The 12,653-nt window shown below is 41.0% G+C and overlaps 1 protein-coding gene across 4 annotated transcripts in view; it reads left to right on the forward strand.

Annotated features, from left to right (window-relative positions):
- Positions 1 to 12,653, forward strand: part of TWSG1 (twisted gastrulation BMP signaling modulator 1) — a 60,472-nt gene that overhangs the window by 35,153 nt on the left and 12,666 nt on the right. For all 4 annotated transcript variants that reach the window (XM_061587589.1, XM_061587588.1, XM_061587587.1 and 1 more), the window contains exons 2-3: positions 61 to 224; positions 10,465 to 10,564. In XM_061587589.1, the coding sequence (XP_061443573.1) occupies positions 102 to 224; positions 10,465 to 10,564 (223 nt within the window). In that variant the 5' untranslated portion in view covers positions 61 to 101. The remainder of the gene's footprint in view (positions 1 to 60; positions 225 to 10,464; positions 10,565 to 12,653) is intronic.

Below are 12,653 nucleotides of genomic sequence, written 5' to 3' on the forward strand. Positions count from 1 at the left end.
AAGAGATATAACTTCTGCTTCAGCAAATGTGGACTCTTCAATTGCTGCTTTTTATTTCAGTGTTGTCTGAAAGTTCCAGAAATCTCTCGTTTGCAAGAAAGATGAGGTTGTGTTACTGTACAGTGCCAGCACTAATAAGTCTGCTGTTTTTCTTCTGGATCCCATCATCAATGTGCTGCAACAAGGCGCTCTGTGCTAGTGATGTCAGCAAGTGCTTAATACAGGTATGAGAGATTTGTCGTAAAGTGATAGGAGAGTACAGGTCAGCTGTTACAGCATGAGTTTATGCAAGTAAATAATCCTGAAATAAGAAGTAAAATAAAAATGAAGTTTGTGAGCATGAAAAGTTTTTCCCTCTGTTTTTGTTTCAGAAATATAATGTTCATTCATGTTCATCTTATATCAGATAAAAATCTGTCTTACAATATCTAATGCCTAACTGATTAATTAGATGAGTTAGGAGCTTCTAAAATGCATTTTGTACTTGTAACATTTTTTTTTAGTATGGCCTGTCTTTTCCCTGTAGTTTGGGCTTGTTTGGGGATTGAATACAGGACCTTTTCCTGACCTGCTCTCTTAAACAACATGTATGTAGATTTTTGTAGATTCAGATCTCTGGGATAAAAGATAAATATCTAGGAAACTGGATGTGATGGGCTAAGATTCATGAAATACACTGATCAAGTGCAACTGGCATCATCACTGCAGTAATGAAATTACTGTTTACTATAACAACAAGTATTGTGAGTGGATATGATTCTGTAGGAACAGTAATGCACCAGTTGAATATAGTCACTGTTGAGCTGATTAGCTATTATGTTTCTTGAGAGTTTGGCTTACTTCCACATAGCATTTCATAGTACTGACACTATGACCAGAGTTGTCGTTTGTACACTGTGAAGGAAATGTAACGCTGCGCCAGAAATTAAAATTCTGCAGAATAAATACATTTTGCAAATATTACATGTTAATTTGAATCTGATTTCTGAGGTGTGGATTTGTTATGTTTATGTGTGAAGAATGCTGTATCTTTTATTAAAGAACAGTGTTGCATGGCATTATGGAAAGACCATTGATTAACTGATGAAGTGCATGGATAGGTGAACATGGGTGAAGGAAGGAGAAGTAAGCCATGGAGGATGGCAAAGATGAGGAACCTGGAATCTTTTGGAGTCACATGTGTGAGGGAGCTAGACGTTTGTCCATTTTTAGGAGAAAAATGACAGGTGGGGAGCGAAAATCCCTAGGAAGCCAAACTGTTCTGGGCACTAGATGTTATACAGAATAGCAGAAAATAAGCTGTCCTTAACAACTGCAGCATTTCAAAAAAATGTACAACGAAGAATTGGAATAATTTGCTAATTCTAAGTCTCCCAACTCCCTGATCCATCACAGAAATCTATGCAACACTGAAAAAAATGGAAATGGACTGCCTTCAAGTCGATTCTGACTTATGGCAACCCTACAAATACGGTTTTCATGGTAAGCGGTATTCAGAGGTAGTTTACCATTGCCTTCCTCTGAGGCTGAGAGGCAGGGACTGGCCCAAGATCACCCAGTGAGCTTCATGGCTGTGTGGGGATTCGAACCCTGGTCACCCAGATTGTAGTCCAACACTCTAACCACTACGCCACACTGGCTCTCACTGCCACACTGGCTCTCACTACAGTACAACACTATTGAGCATATAATCCACTGTCAGCCAACAGATTCAGGACAGAGAAAATAAAGTACTTTTTCTTACAGTGCATAGTTAAACTACGGAATTTGTACCCAGGAGAGGTACTGACAGCCACCACTTTGGATGGCTTTAAAAGAGGATTAAACCATTCATGGAGGATAAGGCTACCAGTGTCTACTAGCAACAATGGCTGTGTTCTACCTCCACTTTCAGAGGCTGTATGCCTCTGAATACCAGTTACTTGGAAACACAAGTGGGGAGACGGCTGTTTTGCTCAGGTCTTGCCTGTGGACTTCCTACATGGGCACCTGCTAATCTATATTGGCTGCTGTGAGAATAGGATGCTGCACTAGGTGGGCTTTTGGCCTGATCCCTCAGAGTTATTCTTACGTTCTTAGCTGTGGGTGAGGGAGGTTGAATCCAGGGACCATCCCCTCCCTCCACAAGGAGATCAGAACCAAAAAATATCAGTAACCTCTTAGTATTTATTTATACGTTTTATATACTGTCCTTAACACGTCAGTAATCCCAGGGCGGTTTCAAACATATAAAACTCCAATTAAAATATATATATTTAAATAAAATCAAAACACTACTACAGCAGTCCAGATACCAGTCACAATGGTGTGAAGTGTAGTAGAGAGGTGCATGTCTGTTGTTTATAGCAGGTGCATAAGTCATTGATATATGTCGGCATATATGGGATAGAGCCAGTATGTGTGCTTATACTTGCATATATGAAAACTAAACTGGTGAAACTTGTTGCTCCTTACGAAAGTAGTACAAAAATTCAAGGGCTCAGTAATTTCCACTCTAGTGTGGGACATTGTTGTGCCTCATGTGGGAGAGTGCCCTGCCCCTCTTGGTCCATATCATTATGTAGCATTCACCTGGGAACATGGCCTTGGTGGAGAAGAGAAATGATTCCAGGTAGGTGGGGATCTTCAAATCATCCCTGCCTGGCTTTATGGGCTAAGGAGGCAATTTTGCATAGTGCCATGGACACAAGTTGTTGCCAGTTGAAGGATATAATTCTGTTTGTCTCTAGAGCCCCAGATCTTTTGTCTTTCTCATAGCAATTTGGGGCTCAGAAGCTTTCAGCATGTGGAACCGTACCTGAAGGCCACCTACTTAACTTGGCCTTTACTTCATGTTGTTGTCTTCCACATTTACTCTAGGCCCTACCACCCTTGAGTCTCTGCCAAATTTGTTAAACATTATCCCCATAATAAAGTTAATGCTAGTTTAAGGGATGTTCAGGGTATCAGTCATGTTTTTCCCTTCTAATTTTGAACTTGTTTTAAAACGTAATTTGCCAGTAAATGAGCTTGTGGACTCCCAAATCAAGGCTTAATTTGTGGTTCTAAGAAATAAGAGCAAATATATAATGCCTGTGACACATTCGTTTTTCTTTGCCCCATGTTTGGGAAGTGGTTCTAAAAATAGCATCAAGAATTTCTATGCCAACTAACATATGTATAATTTGCTAAAGGTCATGACAGCCAACATCAGTTTAATTTTTCCAGATATGCAAGCCCACTCTTGGATCCAAAAATGGACAGCTCTGTGTATTTTTACTGAAACATTGGCATCAGTAATAAGTCCCTGTATCTTAGTTAACACTGCTGTGATGAGGGTGCATCAACGGCAGAAACACTGAGAGAAGGAGAAAAAAGTTTTAGATGGTAAAGGAAACATATGTGTTCTATGTGTACAGAACAGATGGATTTATATATCCTTTTAAAATAATCTTTCTTCTAGCAATACTTAAAGCATGTTTTATAAAAAAAATGAGATAGTATGAACCCCACACTGCACTGAGGTCCACCTTAAAATATTGAAACTCAAAAAGTTAATGTAACATAAAAGTTTGATTAAATTCTTTTTTAAATGCTATCTATCAAACAGTACAAAATGCTGACACCTTAATAAACTATCAAAATATATTTCATAAGGTTGGATCCAACGGTGTCTTTCTGTTCCCAGGATAAGCCCTTCCATGAACAGAAGAGCTCTTGATCTAACAGAAAGGGGGAGGAGGTAATTTTAGCCTATTTCCCTTTCCACCATGAAGCTTGTGTAGATCCTCCAACAGTAGTCCAAGGGGTTCCCCAACTTGATCATCTACCCTGATGCTGAGATCCATTGGACTTTTTCAACTGCTTCAATACCATTAACCACAGTATCCTTCAGGCTTGCCTGGGAACTGAGGTGCTGCTTTGCTTTTTAAACATCTACAGGACACTGCTGGAAGAGACTGAGGATCTGAGGCAGGCAGTGTCACGCAATAAATCTGTGTGTTTAACCCTTGATTGATCTGCCCTAATTCATGTAAAAAAACGGGGTGACAAAAGTACAAGAGGGGCAGGTGCTCAATCCTTGCCCCACCCATGGCTTGCTTTCCCACATTCCTGTCCCCCAAGGAGATTTTTCTGCCAGCTGGATTAATTTCTGGTTGTGGAAAAAAACACCTCAAGGAGCAGACTGCAGGGAGATGGGCAGCAGGAGAAGAGTTTCTTGTTCTTTACTTGCATAGCCCTTTTTCTGTTTATGGACACCACCCCATTTCCTGTGGCTGCGTACACACAATATTTACCCCTCACATATAATTTGTAGCACCTTTAACAAACTACTGTTCCCAGGTTTCTTTGCCGGGGGGGGCAGAGAATATGCTTTAAATGTATGGTGTGTATGCTGATGATTGGAACAGATCCAGACTTAAACATGTAGATCTGCTGCGGTTTCTAATTTGGCTCTTGGAGAGCTGTGGCAGATATGGGCATGTTATATTATCGTTCAGTTCATGCTTTCATACCCTCTCCCCTCATATTTTTGAATCTCACCCTAAATATTTTAGCTAATAATAGGCATTTTCCAAAGTAAGAGAGAATAGGCAATAGAAGTAAAGCACTAATTAACATAATTTTCCTGGGATGATGACTCCTGAATCACAACAAGTTTGTTTTCAAAGTATGGATGAGGTGAAAATAAGTTTATCAACCTTTTGCATGATTGGGGCTCTTGACTTGGCTTTCTAGCATCCAAGGGCTAACTATGTACATAAACGGTAGAAGAATTATTTATATATGAGACTGAATTCTAACAAGATGGATATCTTGTGGGTTGTTCCTGATTCCAGGAGTTGGCTAGACAGATTGTAGTTCAGTGGTACAGCAACCGTTCTGCATGCAGAAAATCCTAAATTCAGTCCTTGGCATCTCCAGATAGGGCTAGGAGGGACTCCTTCTCTGAAACCTTGGAGAGTCATTGCCAGTCAGTGTAGACAATACTGTGCTAAATGGATCCATGGTCTGACTCAGTGTAAGGCCACTTCATATGTTCTAGATGAGCTTGCACTTCCCATGAAGGAGTAGGTGCGTAGTCTCGGGTTTATCCTCAGTCCAGTGCTATCACCTCAGGCCCATCTGGCTTCAGTGGAATGCCTTTGCACAGCTATTGCTGTTTCACCAGTTATGTCCATTCCTGAACTAGGATAGGTTGGGTACAATGCTCTGGTCACTTTCTGGTTGCCCCACTGTAATGCACTCTGTGTGGGACTGCCCTATAAGACTGTTTGGAATATACAATTAGTACAGAATGTGGCTGCCGAAATGTAAACTGGTGCAGCTAGAGTCATATAGCACCAATTCTGAAAAGTTGCCATTGGCTCCCTCTAGACAGAATTCAAAGTTGGTGTCGAGTTGGGACCCAGATATGTAAATCAGTGCCTCTCCTTGTATCAGCCTGCCTGCTCTGAGATCTGACCATTATCATCCCACCAACAGGAGAACTGCATTATGTGGTGACACAGGACAGGGCCTTTTTCACGGCCATGCCCTTTCCACCTGTGGAATGTCCTTGACTGGCACAGATGCTTTCGCCATTTTGATACCAGCTAAAATTAATCCATTTGCCCAGGCACATGGGGGTTATTAGGAATTCTTTTACCGCTGCAAGTGAGAGAAATGAGGTTGCTTGTAAAGATAAATGTTAATAACTGTGGGTGTTGGAATACATAGTCCCTGGAGAGCAATGGCTAACCAAGATAGTCAACAGGAGTGTGTGCAGTGGTGGCTAATGCCCATTGGGATTGTAGGGCGGAAGGCAGGGAGTCCAACAGTTAGTGGAACCTGAGCCAATGACACGCAGGCTGAGGTTGGTGGAACAGTGCTCTGTATGCCATAATGGACCAGCCACCACTGAGAGTATGGTTAAACACCATGGAATGTTGTTTGTAGAGAGAAGGGTAATCTCAGAATAAGAACCCCAAGGTAACAATTTGGAGGACAATCAGCTCAAAGCAAGCTCTGAGAAGGGTGGCCCACAAGAAGGACCAGCTCAAGAATTGCTACTTAAAGGCTACACTCATCAACCTATTTTCAACATATATTTTTAACTGTAGCAATATTAATCATACTATGCAAAAATGGCAATAACTTGCTAATGCCACAAAAGTTATATAAAGGTATATAATTATATAAGTGGTCTTTATATATATATATATGATAGCCAAAAGATTATAGCCAAGTGCTAAGGTTTCTGAGATGATAATTGGCTAATTCAGAGATACCAAGATAATCTGTAAAGAGAAGTTGAGGTTTTACGTAGCATTTAAACTGCAAAAACCTTTGTTAAGATGCCAGTTATTCTGCTGAATCCATGTTTCTGGCTCTGATTCTTTATATATTTGTGCTAGGGAAAAATAAGATTAGTAACGTCTCTCCTCATATGTAAAATACAGTGTGTAAATAGCCATGCTAATCTACTTTCAAAACTTGATGCATAGAGGAATGCTGCATGTGAAACACTTAAGTATTGCTAGGTAGATTTAATGGCCCCGAAAGTAGTCACACTTAGCTCCCATTGGAACTTACGGTTATATCTGATTTTCCCCATTGATTTCAATGGAACAAACATGACTAGCTTTTTGCAGATTGAAGCTTATACTATAAAGATAGTAAGGCTCTGAACTGGAGGGGGGAAGAGGGAGAAGATTAAGCAAGATGTATTGCTTTAATTTTTTTTCTTTCTCAGTGGAGTAAATAAAAAGGATTGGATGCATTATGCTGCCTTTTAACAGAATGCAGAAGGGTGGTCTGCATAAATATTTATTTTATCAGCTCTGTAACAGATGTGAATGAGATCAACAATTTCTTGTCTTGAGACACGCTTAATTTGTACTGTGTCGCTGGATGAATCTTTTAAATACCCTGTTAGTCATTTTTTCTTTCCTAAGAGCTTTGACTTTCATTAAGTTCTTGGCAAACTGCATGTTAACCCATGGGTAGTTTGTGTGTGTTACAAACAGGAAAACAAGAGCTATAAAATATAGCCTACTTTATTTTAAACACCTATATTAATAATGTCTCCATTGGTGAGAATTTTATTACATAGTATGTGACATGTTTTGCATAGCACAAGTTACTGTGCTTCCAAATAGTAGTGGAATTTTAAAAGTTGATTTATGTTGTCTGCAAGGTACATTGCGAACATACAGTTCAGAACAACTCCTCTTATGTAGACAGTCTCTTAGTTGTATGTGTGGCTGTTCTTGGTATCTTAGTTGGCAAAACATTTAGAAGGTACAATGTCGAGAGCTTTATGAGCCATATGCAATGAGATCCTGTTGTTGTTATGTGCCTTCAAGTCGACTACGACTTATGGCAACCCTATGAATCAGTGACCTCCAAGAGCATCTGTCATAAACCACCCTGTTCAGATCTTGTAAGTTCAGGTCTGTGGCTTCCTTTATGGAACCAATCCATCTCTTGTTTGGCCTTCCTCTCTTTCTACTCCCTTCTCCCAGCAATATGGTCTTTTCTAGGGAATCATGTCTTCTCATGATGTGTCCAAAGTATGATAAACTCAGTTTCGTCATTTTAGCTTCTAGTGACAGTTCTGGTTTAATTTGTTCTAACACCCAGTGAGATCCTATCCGTGTTTATTCAGAAATCTTATTGAATTCAAAGGGACTTTGTCCCATGTAATGAGTGATGAAGATGGTAGCTGGGTAATATTGGACATAGGAAAGCAGCACAATGGTGTCTAGATGTTGTTGGACTCCAGCTTCCATCAGCCTCAGCCAGGATGGCCAGTGATCAAGAATGACAGATGTTCTAGACCAACAATATCTGAGAAGCTTGGTATTCAGAGAAGACCTGTTTTCTCTGCTCATTTGTGGAGTTGTTCAAGTTGATCTTGCTTATGTATAATGTACATCATCCCCCCCCATTCTTCCTATAATGGAAATGGATTGCCTTCAAATCGATCCCAATTTATGGCGACCCTACGAATAGGGTTTTCATGGTAGGCGGTATCCAGAGGGGGTTTCCCATGGCCTCCCTCTGAGGCTAGTCCTCCCCAGCTGGCCACAGCCTGCTCAGCTGGCCACAGCTGCATAAGCCAGCCCCTTCCTTGTCCGCAACTGCTAGTTGGGGGGCAACTGGGCTCCTTGGGACTATGGAGCTTGCCCACAAGTGGCAGGGCACGTAACCCCTGAGCCACTCACTGTGGGGTGATCTTTAGCTGGCCCTTGACACCCAGGAGACAAGAACGGGGATTTGAACTTGCAGACTCTGGACTCCCAGCCACGCTCTCCTCCCCACTGTGCTATGAAAAAACAGCTTTTATTTAGCTTTCCCCAACGTCTCTTTGTTTTTTTAACAATTTTCTATCCTGTAGAAATGCCCAGAATGGATGAGTCATTTTGCTGCTCTGAAAAAGTGAATGAACTGTGCATTTAAAAAATAGGCAGATTACATTGTTTATTTCTAAGGGTCCCTCCAGATGTCCTTTTTATTGTGAATTCCTTATTATTTGTGCTCATGATACTGTCGGGGCAGCTGTACAGGATCCCATTTTCAATATTGCAAAGGTTTTGGGGTGCTCACACTGTTCATTTCCAAACAGTTCATATACTGATTTCCTTCTGAAATCCCATAACTTTTATACCACATTTGGCCCACTTTGTTGTGCTATAGCCCGTCCAGACAGCATTGGGGAAGCATCGCAGAACAGCTAATGAAGCAGAATAAATCCACCACTAATGTGCTATTGTTGTGTCAACAACATGTTGCAGAATGCACCCACAGTAAAACACCAGTCTGAAGGGTCCCTAAACTTATCCATTCTAGCCTTCATGAAATGTAACATAGGGATTGGAATAAATATCATTCCATTTAATAGTGAACTCGGATTGTTGAAGGCCCACTGGTATGGAAGTGAAATGGGTTACCCAAAAAATGATAGAGGTTTCTACATATTTTCATGGTGGTGATGAAACTTCCCAGGTATACAGAAATTGAGAAGTTTATAAATTAAAATAAAAATTTGCTCCCTCCCCCCCCCCACCAGTGGCCTGTTAAGGGCCTCTGAGCTTCCAGGATTGACAAAAAGTTAGTGGAAGTTGAGTCTGTCAATAGCTGTCTCGTGGAACTTCTAAGTTTACCTTGAATGCTAAAGATGGGAACGTCTGTCTTTGCTGCTACCTTTGGTTTGGGGGCAAGTGGATGTGCTGCTGCCCAAACATAGGTAGGTCACATCCACACCATACACTTAAAGCATATGGCTTCCCTCAAAGAATCCTCAGAACTGTAGTTTACCTGTCTTCAAGCTACAATTTCTAGCACCCTCAGCAAACTACCATTCTCAGGATTCTTTGGTGAAAGCCATGTGCTTTAAATGTATGGTAGGTGCATAGCCATGGAATGTTAGGATGCTAGACCTTCCTCTTTCAACAAGCCTTTTAAGTAGAGACCTTATCCCAGTCTGTTCTGTGTTAGAATAATTTTTTTAGATGTTTTTAAAGTTTTTTAAAATATGTTTTTAAAGATACACTGTTTTAATGTTTTAAAAGATGTTTTATTTTAATATGTTTTAAACTCTTTTGTTTTTAAGATGTGTTAGAGTGGTTTTTCATGTTTTTGTCTGCCACCCTGGGCTCCTTCTGGGAGGAAGGACAGGCTATAAATTCAATAAATAAATAAATAAAATAGTTGGAAGAAAAAAATAAAAATGGAGGGTGGTGAGAGAAAGCACTGACATGCTCAAGCCACTGATGGCTAGGGTTGTCAGGTTCAGGGCCTGAGACTGAGCCTGTATCTTTAGGAGAAGAGAAAGTCAGCCAAGTGCAGGTGTTCTTGCAACACTGTAATGGGAAAAACCACAAGGTGGAATTCTCCCTTTCCCCTGCACAACTTTTAAAGATACAGAAGATCTCTTGGTTGCCAGGCCCGGCCTCCTATATTGAAGAGCAGGGACGCCGGGGAGGGGGGATGGAAAAGAAAGAAAAATAAAAATAGAAAATTATAAAGGTTTATATTTGCATATATACTGGTATAGAGGGGAGCATGCAACTAAAAATTTAACTAAAACATCTATCTTGCAGTGAGCTTATTTACATATGAAATACGTTCAAATGAAAATAGCTTATGAGTTCTTATTTAACAATTTTGAAAACTTTGAATGTACCACAACACAAGAGCAGTTATGCACGCAGTTAGCACTTACTAAATGAAAGAGGCAAAAGATCATGGCCTGTATGTGCTCTGCCCACTTTTTATTTTTTTTTATTTTTAGTAAATTGTTAGTATTTAGAGGCTCCTCATAATCTGAGGCCCAACAACTGTAGCTTGCTTACTTATGCATAAAGCTGGCATAGAACATTGGCCTGACTCAATATAAAGCACCTTCCTATGTTCCTATGTATGCTCTTAACTGTAGTAGTGAAAAAAAATTCTTTGTCTCCAGTGATATTTTATCTAATTGCTGTGGTGTGTTTCCAGGAGCTGTGTCAATGCCGCCCTGTTGAAGGAAACTGTTCATGTTGTAAGGAATGCATGCTGTGCTTAGGCACACTTTGGGATGAGTGCTGTGACTGTGTTGGTAAGTTTACTCATTCTTTATCACCTAATGCTCTCTTGGATGCTTCAGATTGTCATGTTCACTATTTTAGATATGTGGCTTTTAAGAGCTCAGTATGTCAATACATAGAGAACATACTCAGGACCCAATCGTTTATGGCAACTATGATCTGTTTGCAAACACCCCCTTTGGAGGGAAGATGTCTGAGGGCCGTGGGCCAAGCAACTGCAGATACTTTTGGAGGAAACTGATAATCTGGACCTGTTTCATTCTCGGTTCATGCTGGGATTGAATTGGCCTTGGTTATCAAGAAAGGGACTGGGACTGTGCTCTTTCTGTTTGATCTTTTGATACAATCGATGGTGGTATTCTCCTGTACCAGCTTTGTTGGATGGATATTGGGGGCCCTGTTCTTCAGTTGTGTTGCTCCTACCTACAGTGCTGGTTCTGAAGAGAAATGTTGCGGAGGAGTGCAACTCTCAGCTCTCTGGCACATGTGCTGTGGGGTGCTGCAAGGCACTACTCTCTCCTTAACTTTTTAATATTTATATGAAGCCATAGGGAGCATTCATTAAGAGTTTTAAAGTCAGATGACCTCCAGCTGTATTTCTTCATAACATCTGAATCAGGATCACTGCCTGATTCGGTGGTGGGCTGAATGAAGGCCAATAAACTGAGTTTGAATCCTGGCAAGATGGAGGCCATTTGGATGAGTGTTTCCTGTGTCTTAAGATACAGGTCCTAGAAGAGCTGTAGGTCAGTGGTAGAGCATCTGCTTTCCATGCAGAAGGTCCCAGGTCCACCCCCTGGCGTCTCCAGGTGGGGCTGAGAAGAACCCTGCCGGGCTGCTGCCGAGCAGATACTAACCTGCTAAGCTAGATGGACCAATGGTCTGACTCGGTATAAAGCAGCTTCCCCGCGTCAGAGGGTTGCACTCCCTCTGAAGGAGCTGGTGTGGAGTCTAGGGTTACTCCTGGACCCGTCTTTGTCACTGGACGCCCAAGTGGCTTCAGTGGCTAGGAGTATTACTTACCAACTTCGGCTGATGCATCGAGCAGGGGGTTGGACTTGATGGCCTTATAGGCCCCTTCCAACTCTACTATTCTATGATGTGACAGCTACAGCTGTTCTTGAGCCTGGATAGCTTAGCCACAGTACTGGTACTCTCAAGACTGGATTACTGCAATGCATTTCGTACAGGGCTGTCCTTAGGGTTGGTCTGGAAGCTGCAGCTTTGCAGAATGCAGTGTTTATGCTACTGACGGGAGCAGCCTACTGACAGCATATTACACCTTTACTAGAGCATTTGCACTGGTTGTCAGTATGCTACTGGGCCAAGTTGTTTTTAGTACACAAAGCCCTATACAATTTGGGATCATGGTACCTTAATGTTAATCACTGCTGTCTGTAGGAGAGGCACGTTTGCTAGTTCTATATACTCCTGAGGTCTATCTTATGACCACCAGGAGAAGGGCTTTTAGGACTGCAGTTCCTCTTCTCTGGGGCCCCTTCCAGACATCCTTTTTATTGTGCATTCATAATTTGTGCTCATGATGCTGTCAGGGTGGTCACACACAATCCCATTTTCAATACTGTTGGCACCTACAAAAAATTTGGGGCAGTCACACTGCTTCCCTTCACAATATATGGTGTCTTATCCTCTAAAGGAGAACAGGAACGTTAGTAGGGACTGAGAAAACATAGTGTAGGCTGAAGAAAATGACAGCTGCTTGGTAATTTCTGAGGCTTTATCTCATCACTGATATGAGGATATCTTGGTTTGACTAGGCACTCTGGAGTTCAGAAAAAAAGTGTGGTGCTATTGGTTGTTTGATATACATGGTTTTTAGTTTGAAGTGCCCGCTGCTTTTGTAGTATGTTCCACTAACTTTTAGTTGTTTCATGACAATGATGATGATTTATTTCATTTGTGAATCGCTTCCCATGAGGCATCCTTAAGTGATTTACAATATAGTAACATATAAAAAGCAAGTACATATATATAAAAATAATTAAAACAATTGCATATATATAAACAATTTTAAAACAATAAATATAAATTTAAAACAACAGCACATACATAAAATCAATTCAGAGGAAGGGCGGGATA

The sequence above is a fragment of the Rhineura floridana genome, chromosome 10 (assembly GCF_030035675.1).
Source record: "Rhineura floridana isolate rRhiFlo1 chromosome 10, rRhiFlo1.hap2, whole genome shotgun sequence".
In the NCBI taxonomy this organism is placed as follows: domain Eukaryota; kingdom Metazoa; phylum Chordata; class Lepidosauria; order Squamata; family Rhineuridae; genus Rhineura; species Rhineura floridana.